The following is a 14,237-nucleotide window of genomic DNA, read 5'->3' on the forward strand; positions in this document are numbered from 1 at the left end:
CATTTTTAAAATGAAGCCATCTTAACAAGGAGAAGGAATTGCTTGAAGTTGGCTCTGAGGAGCTAAGAACCATTCTCTCAAGGACATGGGAGAAGGATCCACAAGTCCCAGAGATGGCTTCAGAAAACACAAAGATAAGTAAGGAGGGAAGAAGAGTATGTACTGAAGATTCTCAAGTCAGGGACAAAGATGAGAGAGAGAGAGAGAGAGAGAGAGAGAGAGAGAGAGAGAGAGAGAGAGAGAGAGAGAGCGAGCTGTTGCCTAGTGATAACCCTGGCCCCAGAAGCAAAGTACTGAGAGGCTTGAGAGAATGGACTAGTGTACAGCAGTGGTCTTCAAAATGTGGTACTTAGATCTACAGCATCAGCATTGCCCCGCAGCTCATCAGAAATGGATGTTCTCAGACTCTAGATTAGACACTCCCGTGGGAAACAGCAGCAGATGCTGATGTTGCTCATGTGAGAATCACTGCTATGATACACACAGGGCAGCTCGAAAGGGAGACATATCCAGAGGTGGAGAGAGAAAGGGACCTTGTGATATGGTTAGTGCTAAAAAGAATAAAGATAACAGGCCTGCTGAGGTGGTTTACCTTGTGTTTCCATGTAGAATTATATCCTTCATTAGTTCATTGTGGGGCTATGCTTGTAGGTGAATCCTGAGAACTACTAAATCATGAGTCTAGGTCTCTTATCTGGGGATCTTTTCTGTGATGCCAAGGAAAGCTACAGATGTTTCCAACTGTTCCTGATTCAGATTTAAAAGAGCCACTATCACTAGGGGACGAGGAAATCTGCCTGTGTCTAAGCTTACTGCCTCATTTACACTTGATCTTAGCCAAAAGGCCGAGAAGCGATTTACTGCCTCATTTAAATAAGACTGTTTTCTGAGGCCGGGTGTGGTGGCGCACGCCTTTAATCCCAGCACTTGGGAGGCAGAGGCAGGCGGATTTCTGAGTCCGAGGCCAGCCTGGTCTACAAAGTGAGTGCCAGGACAGCCAAGGCTACACAGAGAAACCCTGTCTCGAAAAACCAAAAAAAAAAAAAAGACTGTTTTCTGAGTCTCCAGGGTGACTGTGTTTCAAGTCCTCTCACTTTGGCTTGGTATTAAGGAAAACAAGGTATAAACAGGAATTGGCAGTAAAACAAACATACTATCTTCTCCCTCCTTTTCCCTCATTCACCCTTTTTTATATGTACCGGCCCATTTGGTGCTCACCATAATCGGAAAACTTTGGTGTTGGAACTTCCTGTCTCTTCAAAAGATATTCCACAGCCCATGTCCACCCCTCCTCTGTACCTAACCCCAGTTCCCATCTTGTCACTGCCATCTGGTGCAGGCACCCTACGTATGAGAGCAAAGTTCTTCTCAATACTTCTATCTTCACCACTCAAATGCGTTTCCTTGCCTTCTAACACATTACATTTCCCTTATTTAAAATGTTTGGCCGCTCACTGACTGTCTCCCATCACTATACAACAAATACAGAGTGAGGATTGTTGTCAGTTTCTCTCAGTGATGTGGCTCCCAAGGATAGGAGCATTTCAGGAGCCAGTGAGCATTCAATAATAACTGTATTACATCAATGAATAAGTGTAAACTTACTGTGGCCAACATTGTACTAATATTGTATTGCACTGAGGGAGACTTTCTTCCCCTCATAGTAACCTTGGGAAGTGTATATTACTAACCATTATTACATAGACAGGAAAACTAAGACCCAAAGAAGCTAAGTACTGTGTCCAAGGTCAATACCCAGGAGCCTGAGTCTATTTGAAACTCTGCTGCCTGCTCTTAGCCATACCTTCGAGTCTATTGGCTTCAGTCCAGCCCTGTTAATTTATCCCATTGTTAGAGAGATCTCTGATGTCTGGTAACTCAGCCTCCCTTTTTTGCAAGGAGGCTTTGTTAACAGACTTCCTGCTATCTTTTCTCCTGCACTTCGCTTGCTCCTAACTTGTATATATTAAAGAGAGGGAGGACCTGAATTTATCATAGATAACTGGAGACTTCAATGAAGCTCAAAGCCAAGTAAAATAATCATTTAAAACTACCTGCATTCTTTGTGTTGGTGAATTCTTGCAATGCTCTAAAAGCTAATGAAGTAAAAAGTCTCAGTGCTCTCAATCGAGACAGGAAGAGGCAGATGTAGTCATGCTCTGGCAGTGGATGCAGTTTTGTTTTGTTCCTTCCCTTCCCTTCCCTTCCCTTCCCTTCCCTTCCCTTCCCTTCCCTTTCCTTTCCTTTCCTTTCCTTTCCTTTCCTTTTCTTTCCTAAGTATATATCCTGTTTACTGATAGGCTTATAATTTCACCCTTAAGTTATATCACCTTGGTTTTAGATGATGTGTGGTGGAACAGGATTAGCTTGGTCAGCTAAAAGTGATTGTCATGTGAGTGAGGTGTGCACCAAGAATCACCTCCTCTGCCATGGCTGCTTCTCAACAGAGACCACTGCAAGTAGAACCTGGAATCTGACACGTTGTCCCCCCATTACAAGACGCTTTGTTTGTCATCTGTGAATCAGTTTAGGAGGAATTCTAAACCACTCTGTCTAAGCTGCAGTCTGAGCACCAATGGTTTCCCTTCCCTGGCCGGTCTTGTCTCAACTAAATACACTCTGCCTTCCAAATCAAGAGAAATGAGTCCTTAGAATTGGCCTTCTGTTTCCTTTTGTCCTAGCTCCAGAAAGGACAGGCCCTTAGCACACTTACAAGGACACTCCACCCTGGTGTGGTTTATTGAAAATAGTTATCCCGAGATTCTGCCTCTTACACCTTAACCTGGTAACTGAACATCCATATGAAGTAGCAATGGCAAACAGCTTAGAACCTTCACCACAGTCCACACTAGCTAAGTGACCTTCATTGGGTAACCTTGTTTTATCTCTTAATCTCATTTGTCAAGGAAGGATATGTGTAAATCTGCACTGAGGGTTGTGAGGATATAAAGTTATTAGCCTATTAAATAAATAAAACTTTAATAATTACTAGAGATATCATGGGACTTCAGTTTCTAGATTGTTTTCTTTATCCAAAAATCTCACTTTAGCAACTTGAGAATGTTAACAACCTAAAAGGATTTCTAAAGGAAATGAATATATTGTCCGTAATTTTGTTTCTAGAGTTAGTGTAAACTAGCCTGGTGGGAGATCACTTAGAAACCCTGCTACAAGGTGGAATCAAACTGTATGCAAAGTTATGAGTTCTATTTGTTCAGCTAACAATTTCTGGTCAGTTTTACCTAACACAGTGCAGCTTCTTAGGATACCAAGGAAATAAGGTCTGCCTCCTGTCACCACAGTTATCAGTGTGATGTGGAGGCTAATACTGGGTAGGAACTTTATTCATTCTACTCATGAAACCCTTGGGTAGATCTGTCATTTGTCAATATCCCTAAATTCACTTGGTGTTAGTACATACAAGGGGCTCATGCTGTGATTGACTAATGGGGTCAAGTAGGCTTACTTCTGACTTTCTTACCCAAGAACTCAGTTCCTTCACCTGCAGAATTAACACATCCAAGGGAAAGCATTGCTCACCTACTCACTGGACCCTAAGTCCCAGATGCTTAGGAGAATCTGCAAAATCTTCTCTTCTCTGAGAGCTGTGATGACAAAGCACGTAATGATAACTTCCCTTGAATTATGAAACAAAACAAAAAATGCAAGGCTATGCAAAACTGTCACAGTTTTACCAAGTCCCCAAACTTGGTCTTATTCATGGAAACCTTTGAGGCAGAAACATCACGGATATAAATTAAACTGAACGATTATACATTTGGGATTGCACAGTGTTCTGGCTTCAGTTTCTGGATGTATAGGATCCCCATGCTTTCCCATGGGGTCTACATAGTTCTGGCAAATGTTCTGTGTTCCAAAGTCATTGCCTCTCCAGATCCTTCTCAAGGCTCAGAAGTGTTACCTGGGGATACTTCACTTTATCTCTGCCACCTGTGGACTTGGCTACCCTGATGCTTTTTAGAGGACCACCTGGTACTCAGGCAAATGAGTACACAACACATATAAGGTTGTCAGTATGTCATGGGAGCAAATATGGACCAGTCTTGTAGGGAAGCAAAGTTGGACCAATCTTTAGTGGGAGCTGAACATAAAGACTTTGTTTCTTCCACTGCATGGCCCAGCAGTGATTCAGAAACTGCATACATCGTCTCCTGCAAAATATAGCATTCAGGTTCTCAGAAAGGTGTTCCAGCTTCCTAATATAATCCTTTATGTTTATGCCCATTTATTGCTTCAATGGCCTTCATCCCCAGCTCTATTTCACTGGGAATGCACTTTCCAATCAAGCATAAATATATGAGCTTTTGCCTCAGGTTATGTTTTTCAGTAAACCTTGGGAAAACCAAAAGTATTGCAGCTGAAATTGACCTTCCAGATGTATTAGTCAAAGGCATTTAATTTAATATAGAGAAAACTGAAACTCGGTGGCACAGCGTTGGAGTGACTTACACAAATCACTCTTACATTTCAGGGGTCAGTGTTTTAAAATAACAACGTGCACACATAAGTGCATAAGTATATATTTTTCCTGGCACATGTAAATTATGAATATATATGTGGATGGATTTCTGAAGGGAAGTCATGTGTTATGTAGCTGAATATGTTGTCTGTAAATTTTGTTTCTAGAGTTATTATAAACTGGCTTGGAGAAAAATATATATGATGGTTGAATGCTGTATAGTGATAATTTGATTAGTAATGGAAGACATATCAATAATGCACCACATATACCACAGGGGTCTCTTAAGACTATATTGGAGTGACAGATTTCCTATGCACAAGTAATGTTGCAGCAATCAGATGTAAGAGCAGACAGCATTCTCACAGGCTCATGACTGCTAATGTAAACAAGTCTACTGTGCTGCCACACATATGACTCAAACAATTGTGTGCATTGCTTAATGTTGGTCATGATAGCAAAAAGCTATCATTGGTTTATGTCTTGACTGTTCTACACATATCATTATTTCAGACCGTACACTGCTTATAAAGTAACCACCTTGTAAATAGTATACTGTTTCAAAGCAGCAGCAGTTTCATACATCTCTGTTTATGTATCTCTTGATCGAATTCTTTTTCTTGTTCCTCTTTTAATCTTGTGTTCATCATGATTCTAGGAACAGGTTATGCCTTGTGTGTATCACGTGTCTTATATGTTAGTAGTCTGCACCATCTAGAGTTGTGTTGGTGTGCTCTATAGAATATCTGCACAGAGTCCAAGTCACCTAATTTCTCAAAGCACAACTGAACTTGCCTTTTTTTTCCTTCCTCAGAAATAGCAGACAAGATCTACAATCTCTTCAATGGCTACACCAGTGGAAAGGAGCAACAGACTGCCTACAACACCCTTCTGGATCTGGGTTCGCCCACTTTGCACCGAGTCCTCTACCACTATAACCAGCATTATGAGAGTTTTGGGGAATTCACCTGGCGGTGTGAAGATGAGTTAGGACCCAGGTACACAGTGAACCTTGCCACCTCGTTGAAACACTCCCTGGATTCTTGTGTCTCTCATGTTGTTACAGTTTTTCATGGAAGTTACGGAGATTTTCCTGACAGAGTCTTAGATGGTCTAAAACTAAGCTGCTTTACGCAGCCCAGACTGTGCAAAAATGGTTTGGAGTAGGCTCCTTTTAAGCAGGGAACTCATGTCCCTGAACTCTGGAAATAAGCCTTTACTCCTGACATTAATTACTTGACACACAACTCCCAATGCTAAATTTGAAGAGAACAAATGTGAAGTCTTGTGAAGGGAATTAGGAGTTTTGTTAAAGAGGTTGTCCTGAAACATCTAGTGCCCATGAATGTTACCTGTCTTATGTGGACTTTTGCATGCTCTTTCGAGACAGTGTCAGAGAAGATGAGGCCTCCATTAAGGTGGAATGGTATTCACTTACTTACCCTGGACCCAACCTTGTCACTTCCTATTAAAGAGTATACACTCATTTTAGATTGCAGAGTCCAGATAGAGTATCTGGAAAGTGGGGGATGAGGGATGTGGAGAGATATACCTTACCAGTTATAACATTTGTTATGACCACACACTGCTATCTTGAGAAAGTAGGCTTTCCTAGAAATTTTGGAATTCTTAGACAGAATGAAGATTTGGGTTGCATGAAATTTAGTAAATTATTTAAGAACTCGTGAAAAAAAATGGCAATAGAGAAAGGGCTAGGAGAATGTGGGAAAAGAACATGAAAGAAAAAGAAAAAGACAAGAAAGGAGAAGAGGACAGGGTGGGATGGAAGAAGGAGGACAGATGGACAGGGAGAGGTGAGGGAGCAAGAAAAGGAGGATGGACGGGAAGGACATGGGAAGATAATGGGGGAATCAGTACTATAGGACCCTGCACACCCCTACCCCGGTTCTTAAACAGTTCTTATACTTCTGTCAACAAGGGGAAGCACACTGTCCCCCAGATGTCATCCCACCCCATTCATCTGACACCAGAGGACACTCACCTTAGTAGTTATAAATGGTCACAGAGGCCCATTGTTTAGGACATTTCCCTTGTATTTCCTCCTCCTCCTCCTCCTCCTCCTCCTCCTCCTCCTCCTCCTTCTTCTTCTTNCTCCTCCTCCTCCTCCTTCTTCTTCTTCTTCTTCTTCTTCTTCTCTCTCTCTCTCTCTCTCTCTCTCTCTCTCTCCCTCTCTTTGTGTGTGTGTGTGTGTGTGTGTGTGTGTGTGTGTGTGTATGATTAGAGGCCAGAGGACATCCTCAGGCATTGTTCTACCTGTCTCCACTTCTACAGATCTGGGCCTGCAAGCACACCCTGCCCCACTGCGCTGGCCATTTCCTTGGTTTCTGGGAACTACATTCACACATCTCCATGCCAGGCACTTTGCTGACTTAGCCATCTTTCCAAGCTCTACTTTATTATTTTTGAGAGAAGGAGAAAATTCAGGCTATTCTTCTTGGAATAAAATGATTATTTGGATAAAGTCAGGCAGGATCTTGCTACATTCTGTAAGGTTTACCTGTAACTTGTAAGGAATGATAGACTTTAAACAAACAAAGCCACTGCTGTGGGTCTTCGGGAAATATGTAAGGGTCAGTTAATCTGTCTTAGTATTTTTAAGAAATAAATCCTTGCTTAGAGGGTAGATAAATATTAAGAAATGTCCTTTCTACTCTGTACTCTATCTCTATCCCTGGCCAAATTGTTGCACAGGCCTGACATACTCTTCTTCAGCCACCTCCTCTTCTTCCACTCTTTCGTTTCCCCTCTGTTCCTCCCTTTCCTTCTTTTATCTGCGATTTATTGAGTCTACATGCACATTCATTATTAGGAAGCATAAATGCCACATTTTGAATAGCACTAACATTGCATGTTTTATTGTTACTTCTAAGGGCATTTGAATCTTCAAAATTTTCTCCTTTGTGACTTGAGACTCAGAAGAAAATTTGGTTAATGCAGAAAGTGAGCGGAGGAGGAAATGGGGATGTCACAGTGAAGCAAAACCCATGGTTAATTGGTGCTCCCTCACCTCCATGATCTCCCCCCACAGCGACTCTCTCCCTAGTAATACAGACCTTTCACAAACACAGTAGAAAACATTGTGTTATTTCCCTAGTCCATGGCAAACAAAATCTTGGTTTTTAATGTCATGGATCTCAAGGAGAGCCACAGGAAAGGAAATGTCCACCAGCTTGAGGGACATCAATTCACTGTGGCGTTAATTGCAAGAATGAATAAAAATGGGTCTGTGGCTACACACTTCCTGTTAGCAAACAGAAAGGATTCCCACAATTCTACTAAACCCAATTCCATTAAAACCTGTGGGGGCCCCCAGACTGAGCTGAGGTTGCAAACGCTCTTAGGACAGCAGTGTTGCCCCATTGCTCACAAAGAAGGTTGTTGACTCTGAGATGGTCAAGGGCAGACCTAAAGTAATTATTATTTAAAGAACAATAACTGGAGCAATGAAAACACCAACAAAGACTCCATAGCCTAATTCAATTCGCTCTCTTGAAAGGCTACTGGGTTGTGCTCTGTCTGTTTCTGGAAGATGATGAGATGTCGCCCTCTTTCATTCTACACCCCAGCCCCCACCTCTTTCAACTCTTGAGAAGGCTGGCTAATGGTAGCACACAATGGAAGGATTGAGAGGAAAGTACTACCACCGTCCTTAGTAGTGATTCCTTTTGGAAAACCTGCCTGGCTAAACTGCAGAAGCTGATAGGGAAAGCACAGACATCCTTCTGAGAGGCTATTTAGTCAGCAGGTAGAGTGTTTGTGTGAATTCCTCTGACCTGCAGCCATTGGAGAAAATACAACTTTCCCTCCAGTGATGTCACAGAACTCTCAGCCTCTGGACTTTGCTGCTTAAAGCTCAACATCTTTCCTTGGACATCAGCTTCACCCTCCTTTCTCCTGTCATTTTAGGAATTCAGAGATATACCACACACACACTGCCCCCCCCCCCATACACTCACTGCCCAGATGAAGAATTAAATGAATGTAGTTATTCATTTTTGAAATGTTTAACATAAATGGGTGCAGAAGAAAAAAATCCCATTTATGTAAGGAAGTGTTGATTAAAGCAGAAAAGATGTTTTTTCACAGGAGGAGTTTACCAGCTTAGAGTTAGTAAATACTACAAGGGATTCTACCCAACAAGCTTTCTAGACTGCATTCTGAGTTCTACAGAGCTTGCTGCGAAAGGAGAATCATCCTCATGGCTCCAAAGAATTCTTCAATCCTTTGAAGAATTGAAAAGCAATACAACCAAGGGACGGAATCTCTTGTCCTAAGAGCTTAGAGAGAAAGTCAACAGGGTCTGAGAGCATGCTTCCAGGTATCCTTTATCTCTGACACCAGGAAAAAAGGACACAGCACTCAACCCAGTGCTAGCCATTTCACCAGGCTGGGTGCCAGAGGCTCCCCATGCTAAGGAGTCAGTCTTTTCACATGTGTGTAACTCAGAGGCAACCTTTTCCTCCCCTCCTGCCTGCCAGGGTTCCTCAATGGCTCAGATGCGCTCACATCCACTCCCTCACTTGCTTTCTCTGCTGGGGCTTAGTAGCAATGGCAGTGGCCTTGTGGCTCTATGAAGCATGAGCTCCATGGAGGTTAAATAGGTGCTGTGTGCACCTGGGAGTCTGCTCTGTCCAAAATATGCTGCTGTGTCAATGTGAGCCAGAGCCCTATTGTTCCCAGGCTCATTGTAATAGAATTACCTCAGCACAGACAAAATTAGTTATATCAGATTCCCCCTTTCCTTTCACAATATTGACTTTTTTTTATCAATTCAAATACAGCCTTGAAAAGAGAATACTAAGGCAAGCATATTACATGTCATTTAATGATGATAAATCACTTGCTTTATAGAACAGTGGTTTGATTTATTTCAAAACCAGATTCCATGATTTCAAAAGTTATATATTCCCACTCAAACACTAGTTATTCATGGTCTCATTTTTACCTTTTCTCTGGCTGCATTTGTTACTTCTATTTCCACTTTGCCTATCCATTCCATTTCATTCATTCATTCATTCATTCATTCATTAGACAAACACACATGAAGGATAAGCTGTGTTAAGTGGAAAAGATAGAATGGTCAGCTCTATCTTCTTAAAATCTGGAGTCTTGCTGTGATAGTAATTCTTTTCTAGCCTTCTCTTTTTTGTTTGTTTGTTTTCTGACAGAAGAATCCCTTTCTCTTTGATCCCTAGGAAAGCAGGCCTCATCCTTTCCCAGCTTGGAGATCTGAGCAGCTGGTGCAATGGACTCCTTCAGGAGCCCAAGATAAGCTTGAGGCGTGGTTCACTCAAGTACCTGGGCTGCCGCTACAGTGAGATCAAACCCTATGGACTGGACTGGTCAGAGCTCAGTCGGGACCTCAGGAAGACATGTGAAGAACAGACCCTGAGTGTCCCCTACAATGACTACGGGGACAGCAAAGACATCTAGCATCATGGGACCAGGAAATAACTGCAGAAATAAAGCAGGGGAGAAGAGGGCAACATCTGGGTTGGTTTGTGGATTCTTAGACTTTTTTTTTAATGGAACACCCAAAGCTCTACAAGTCCCTTCTAAACCAGGAAGAGGGTAGACCTTTGCTCCCTGCAAGATTTGTCCAGTGTGATATTCTCCACCTGCATGACCAGTCAACCCGCCAGCCAGTAGCTTCATGCAGCACTGTTTTTTTTCCCCCCTTAGAAGATTACCTTGAAACTCACTTTGGTATTCATTGGTTTTGTTCACTTTTTTGCCTTCAGTCAATCCACCAGGATTCTCAAGAGCACTATCCTGCATCCTACAGCAGGTCTAAGGCGGAGGCTCTTCTGCCTAATGGGTTCCCAAGTCTATGACACCTGGGGACAGAAGTGAGGGCATAAAGCTTCAGCTGCCTCATGCCCTTGCTCAGGCATTTCTTAGGAAGCATCAGAATGTTGGGAGCCAAGGCATGTACTGAAGAAGATAATAAATGACCCATGCCCCTTTCTCATGGATTTTCCCCCAGACTCTCTCCTGTTGCTGTTTCCATACCTCAGAGGTAAACCTAAGTTCTGTTACAGGTCTGTTGGACATAACAGAGATTTAGGTCTCTCTTCCCCCATTTTAAACCAGGACTACAAGTTCTCGTTGATTTCTGTCCTTTCTTCTAAACAACCTGATCTTTGAGAAGCAGTGAGATATTACCTGTTAAATATGGCTCCAGAGAGGGCTACCTGCAAGACTATTTAGTAGCCTTCACTGTAGGAAATACGTGGAGTTTATTTAAAAAACAGTTGTACATGTCTAGAGTATCATCAGAGTCCTAAAAGCCTTGATTCTGCTTGGTCGCAGGCCTCTTTCCCTGGACAGAAAGGACTTGGCTGTTGTTTGCTTTAGTCCAGGAATGAGATTATTTCTTGTCAGTGTTTTAGTGAACTAAAGCTCTTATCAATCTGAAAAGTACTTCTGTCCACACTGCCATAACTAAATTTTCTTAATTATATTGTAAATTTTGACAGCCTATTCTCTGATGAAAATTATCAGTACTCTGTCATTGTCACTGCCTGCCCACCCAACTCTGCTAGTTACTGAAGGGCAACAGAGCCTCTGGAGAGACCTGAACATCTGATGATCACACATAAGGACGGAGGCTCCATTTGCACACACTGCCCAAGGATGATGATATGATGAACTAGCTACTAGGAAGCCTAGCCTGTTAGAAACAACCTCATGGGACCAGAATGACTAACAATGACCCAATGTACATTCAGCCAGCTTGCCTTGACTGGAATTCTTCATGTGGAAACACATGACACAGATCTGGAAGGCTCTATAACTCAGCCACTGAGCCTTATTCATACTTTCCAATTAGGAATAATGACAGATGACATTTGAGGTGTGATGTGTGCTACTATAAATAATGGGAATCTCACAGCACCCCTAAAGAAAGTTCTATTCTTATTCACTACTCTTTTAGTGATGAGGAAAACAAGGAAGTGAGGTGACTCACCATTCCCCAGGTCCCTCATACACTATATACCCTGAGCTGCAGTGCCTCTAAAACACAGGAGTTTAACTACTCTGTGTTGCCTAAAGCATATGACTGTTGAAGCTCTAAGCTCTACTGGGAATCTGCCCAGAGAACTTCACCTTCCTAAGGGACCATGTACAAATATACAATGAGTCAAAGTACATCCATAGCCTTTGGAGTCAGGGCACCTTTAGTATGATCAACACTGTGGCACACTAGTTTCCCCATTGATGAATAGGAAGGAGATCAAATTGCAGGCTGGTCTTATTTCTCTCTTTGCTTCTTTGCAGAGAAATATTGGAAAACTTGCCTTGTACTTTTTTGCCTCACAGATGCCACCACTTTTAGAACAAAACACAGCCGAAAACGTAGCTGGCTTCCCTCTGGCCAGTGTAGGGATTTCAGTAAAAGTGCATCCAAAGGAAGCTTATTCACTACTGCCAGAGAAGAGAGTGCTATGGGACAGTGTGGCAGTGTGTACAGCATCCCTTTACTGCCATTCTTTTTCCACTCTTCCGTTCAATCCTATGAAGAAAAGAGTGTCTTCTTTTGAACAGAATGATAGTGAGACTGTGGATGCCTTCCAGCCCTGTTAGAGATAGGAACTTATGGGCTCAGGAGGGAGGACAGGAGTGATATTATGATCACTACTGTTACCCACCCCATCTTTTATTCCAGACATACTCTCCTCCTCTCTTTTACCTTTAGGCCCCATTTTCCAAAGATTTTCCAACTCTTACACACATCTCCTTTATCCTCCATCTTCCCCACCTCTTCCAATTGACTGCCTTATTCTTTCAGTGTGCTCTTGTGTTTTCTCTTCAGATGTGTGTGCGTCTATACACACACTCGCTCCCAAGCACCACGTACACAGCTCCTATTACTGGAGCAATGTACTTTTGAGTTTAAAAACTCCAACATGAATGGATTGGGGGTTGTCTGGAGATGGTTCTACATGTTGCTGGAGGACTTTTACCCTCAGAGAGATCATATCACACCCTGCCAATGATTCTCAGTTCTTGCCTGGAGGAACTGTCTAGAAAGGCTAATGTAATGAAGCCAGTATTAAACCTCATTTCTATGCTGCCAAACAGGTCTTAAGGGAGCCACTTCTGTCCACCTAACCACCTCCAGCTCTGTGTCCAGCTGAAATCTCTATTGTTTCCTCTTGAATGTCCACGAACCACTGTATAGCATCAGACCCTTAAATGAGTGTGCAATTGTTTCTCTTGAAGTTTGGTCCATTTGTTATTTTTAATTAACTGCACTTCTTGATATTCAAATGTTCTATTAAAAAATAATTGTGAAAAAACACTCCACTACTGTAGAAGAAAGAGGTGGTACAATGTGACCAACTTTAACTACAACAGTGTTGTTTAAGAGATTTATTGTACGATTATGAAAAATGAAGTAATCGACTAAATAATAAACAAAGCTGTCAGTAAGTGTTGAGTGTGTGGATATTACCTTGTGTCTCCCCATAAACTGAGTGATCACAGTGACCCACGGGTGAATTAAAGTTTTAAATGTTACAATTTAGATTCCAAACACTTGGGCTTTGAAGCCATTATCTTAACTAGAAACAAAAATTGGCTTCCATGGCCAATTATAAACCTACTTTTATGTGGGAGTGATTTTCATCTTCTGTGCTTTCCTCTAAGTAAGCAGTAAGTGGAATGTCTTTGTGGCGTATCCACTGTATTCCAGACACGGGGAGATAAAGCCTTGCCCTGTCAAAGCATGGCCTTCCACACTGAACATCTCCCTATGAGGGGAAGGTAGACTGGCAAAGCATGGGATGGGAGGGGAGGTGCTGAAGTCTGAATCTTGTACATCTAAGAAAAAGTTGCAAAAAGGCTATCCCAAATCCATCCTTATGCTTTGCAAAGGCTGTTGAGATTAGCTGCATGTTATGGACCATCTCCTGGTGTATGAGCTCAAATTCTTAATATTTTTTTCTAGTCTATGGTATGACTTTAAATGGTTCTTGTCTGCCAACAAAATGTATTCCCTTTCAATTCATCAATAATCAGAGGTTAAGAGACTGGGCTTAATAGAGTCACTGAAAAGAAATAATCGAAGTCTTAGGCTCTGTCCAGGCAGGGATGTTGAAGAGAAGACAGGTTGTGGCAGTGCTGTTTTGGCTACAGACTCTTCCACACACCTTACATCCACAAGTGTGTTGTTGTGCCTCTTCTTCCCTCAAGTCTGGACAGGTTAATGGCTGTTTTGATTTATGGTGGAAGTGACAGTTGGTGACATGTACATCAGAGTCATAAAAAGGCTTTGAGATTTCAGCCCACTCAAGAGCTCTTGTACTTGGGGTACGCAGCCTTCACATAAGAAAACCAAGACTTAGAGATACAGCGATGGTTCAGCAGAGAAGAACACTTTCTCTTCTCTCTGAGAACCTGGGCTCAGTCTCCAGCACCCCTATAGGAGCTCACAAGCATCCATAACTCCAGTTTCAGGGGATCTGACATCCTCTTCTTGCCTCTGCACACACCAGACACACATCTAAATATGTCCAGGTAAAATATTCTTATTAGAAAAATAAAAATAAATAAATCTTTTTTTAAAAAGAAAGAAAACAAAGGCTGCCAAGCTTCCTTCTACTCCATGATGGGGAAGTTACATACTAGCTCTTTATCCACAGTGCTCCCTAGGAAAATTCTATTGAGAACATTCAAATGAAGCAGTCTGATAGCTTCAAAACTAGTTCAACTACTGCCAGGAGGGCCATAT

General features: G+C 42.2%; 1 protein-coding gene across 1 annotated transcript in view; it reads left to right on the forward strand.

The window, feature by feature from the left end:
- Nucleotides 1–12,935, forward strand: part of Astn1 (astrotactin 1) — a 319,074-nt gene extending 306,139 nt beyond the window's left edge. The window contains exons 22-23 of the mRNA XM_021156108.1: nt 5,295–5,478; nt 9,697–12,935. Of these exons, the coding sequence (XP_021011767.1) occupies nt 5,295–5,478; nt 9,697–9,934 (422 nt within the window). The 3' untranslated portion in view covers nt 9,935–12,935. The remainder of the gene's footprint in view (nt 1–5,294; nt 5,479–9,696) is intronic.
- Nucleotides 12,936–14,237: the final 1,302 nt, after the last annotated feature.

The sequence above is a fragment of the Mus caroli genome, chromosome 1, assembly GCF_900094665.2.
Source record: "Mus caroli chromosome 1, CAROLI_EIJ_v1.1, whole genome shotgun sequence".
Taxonomy (NCBI): Eukaryota; Metazoa; Chordata; class Mammalia; order Rodentia; family Muridae; genus Mus; species Mus caroli.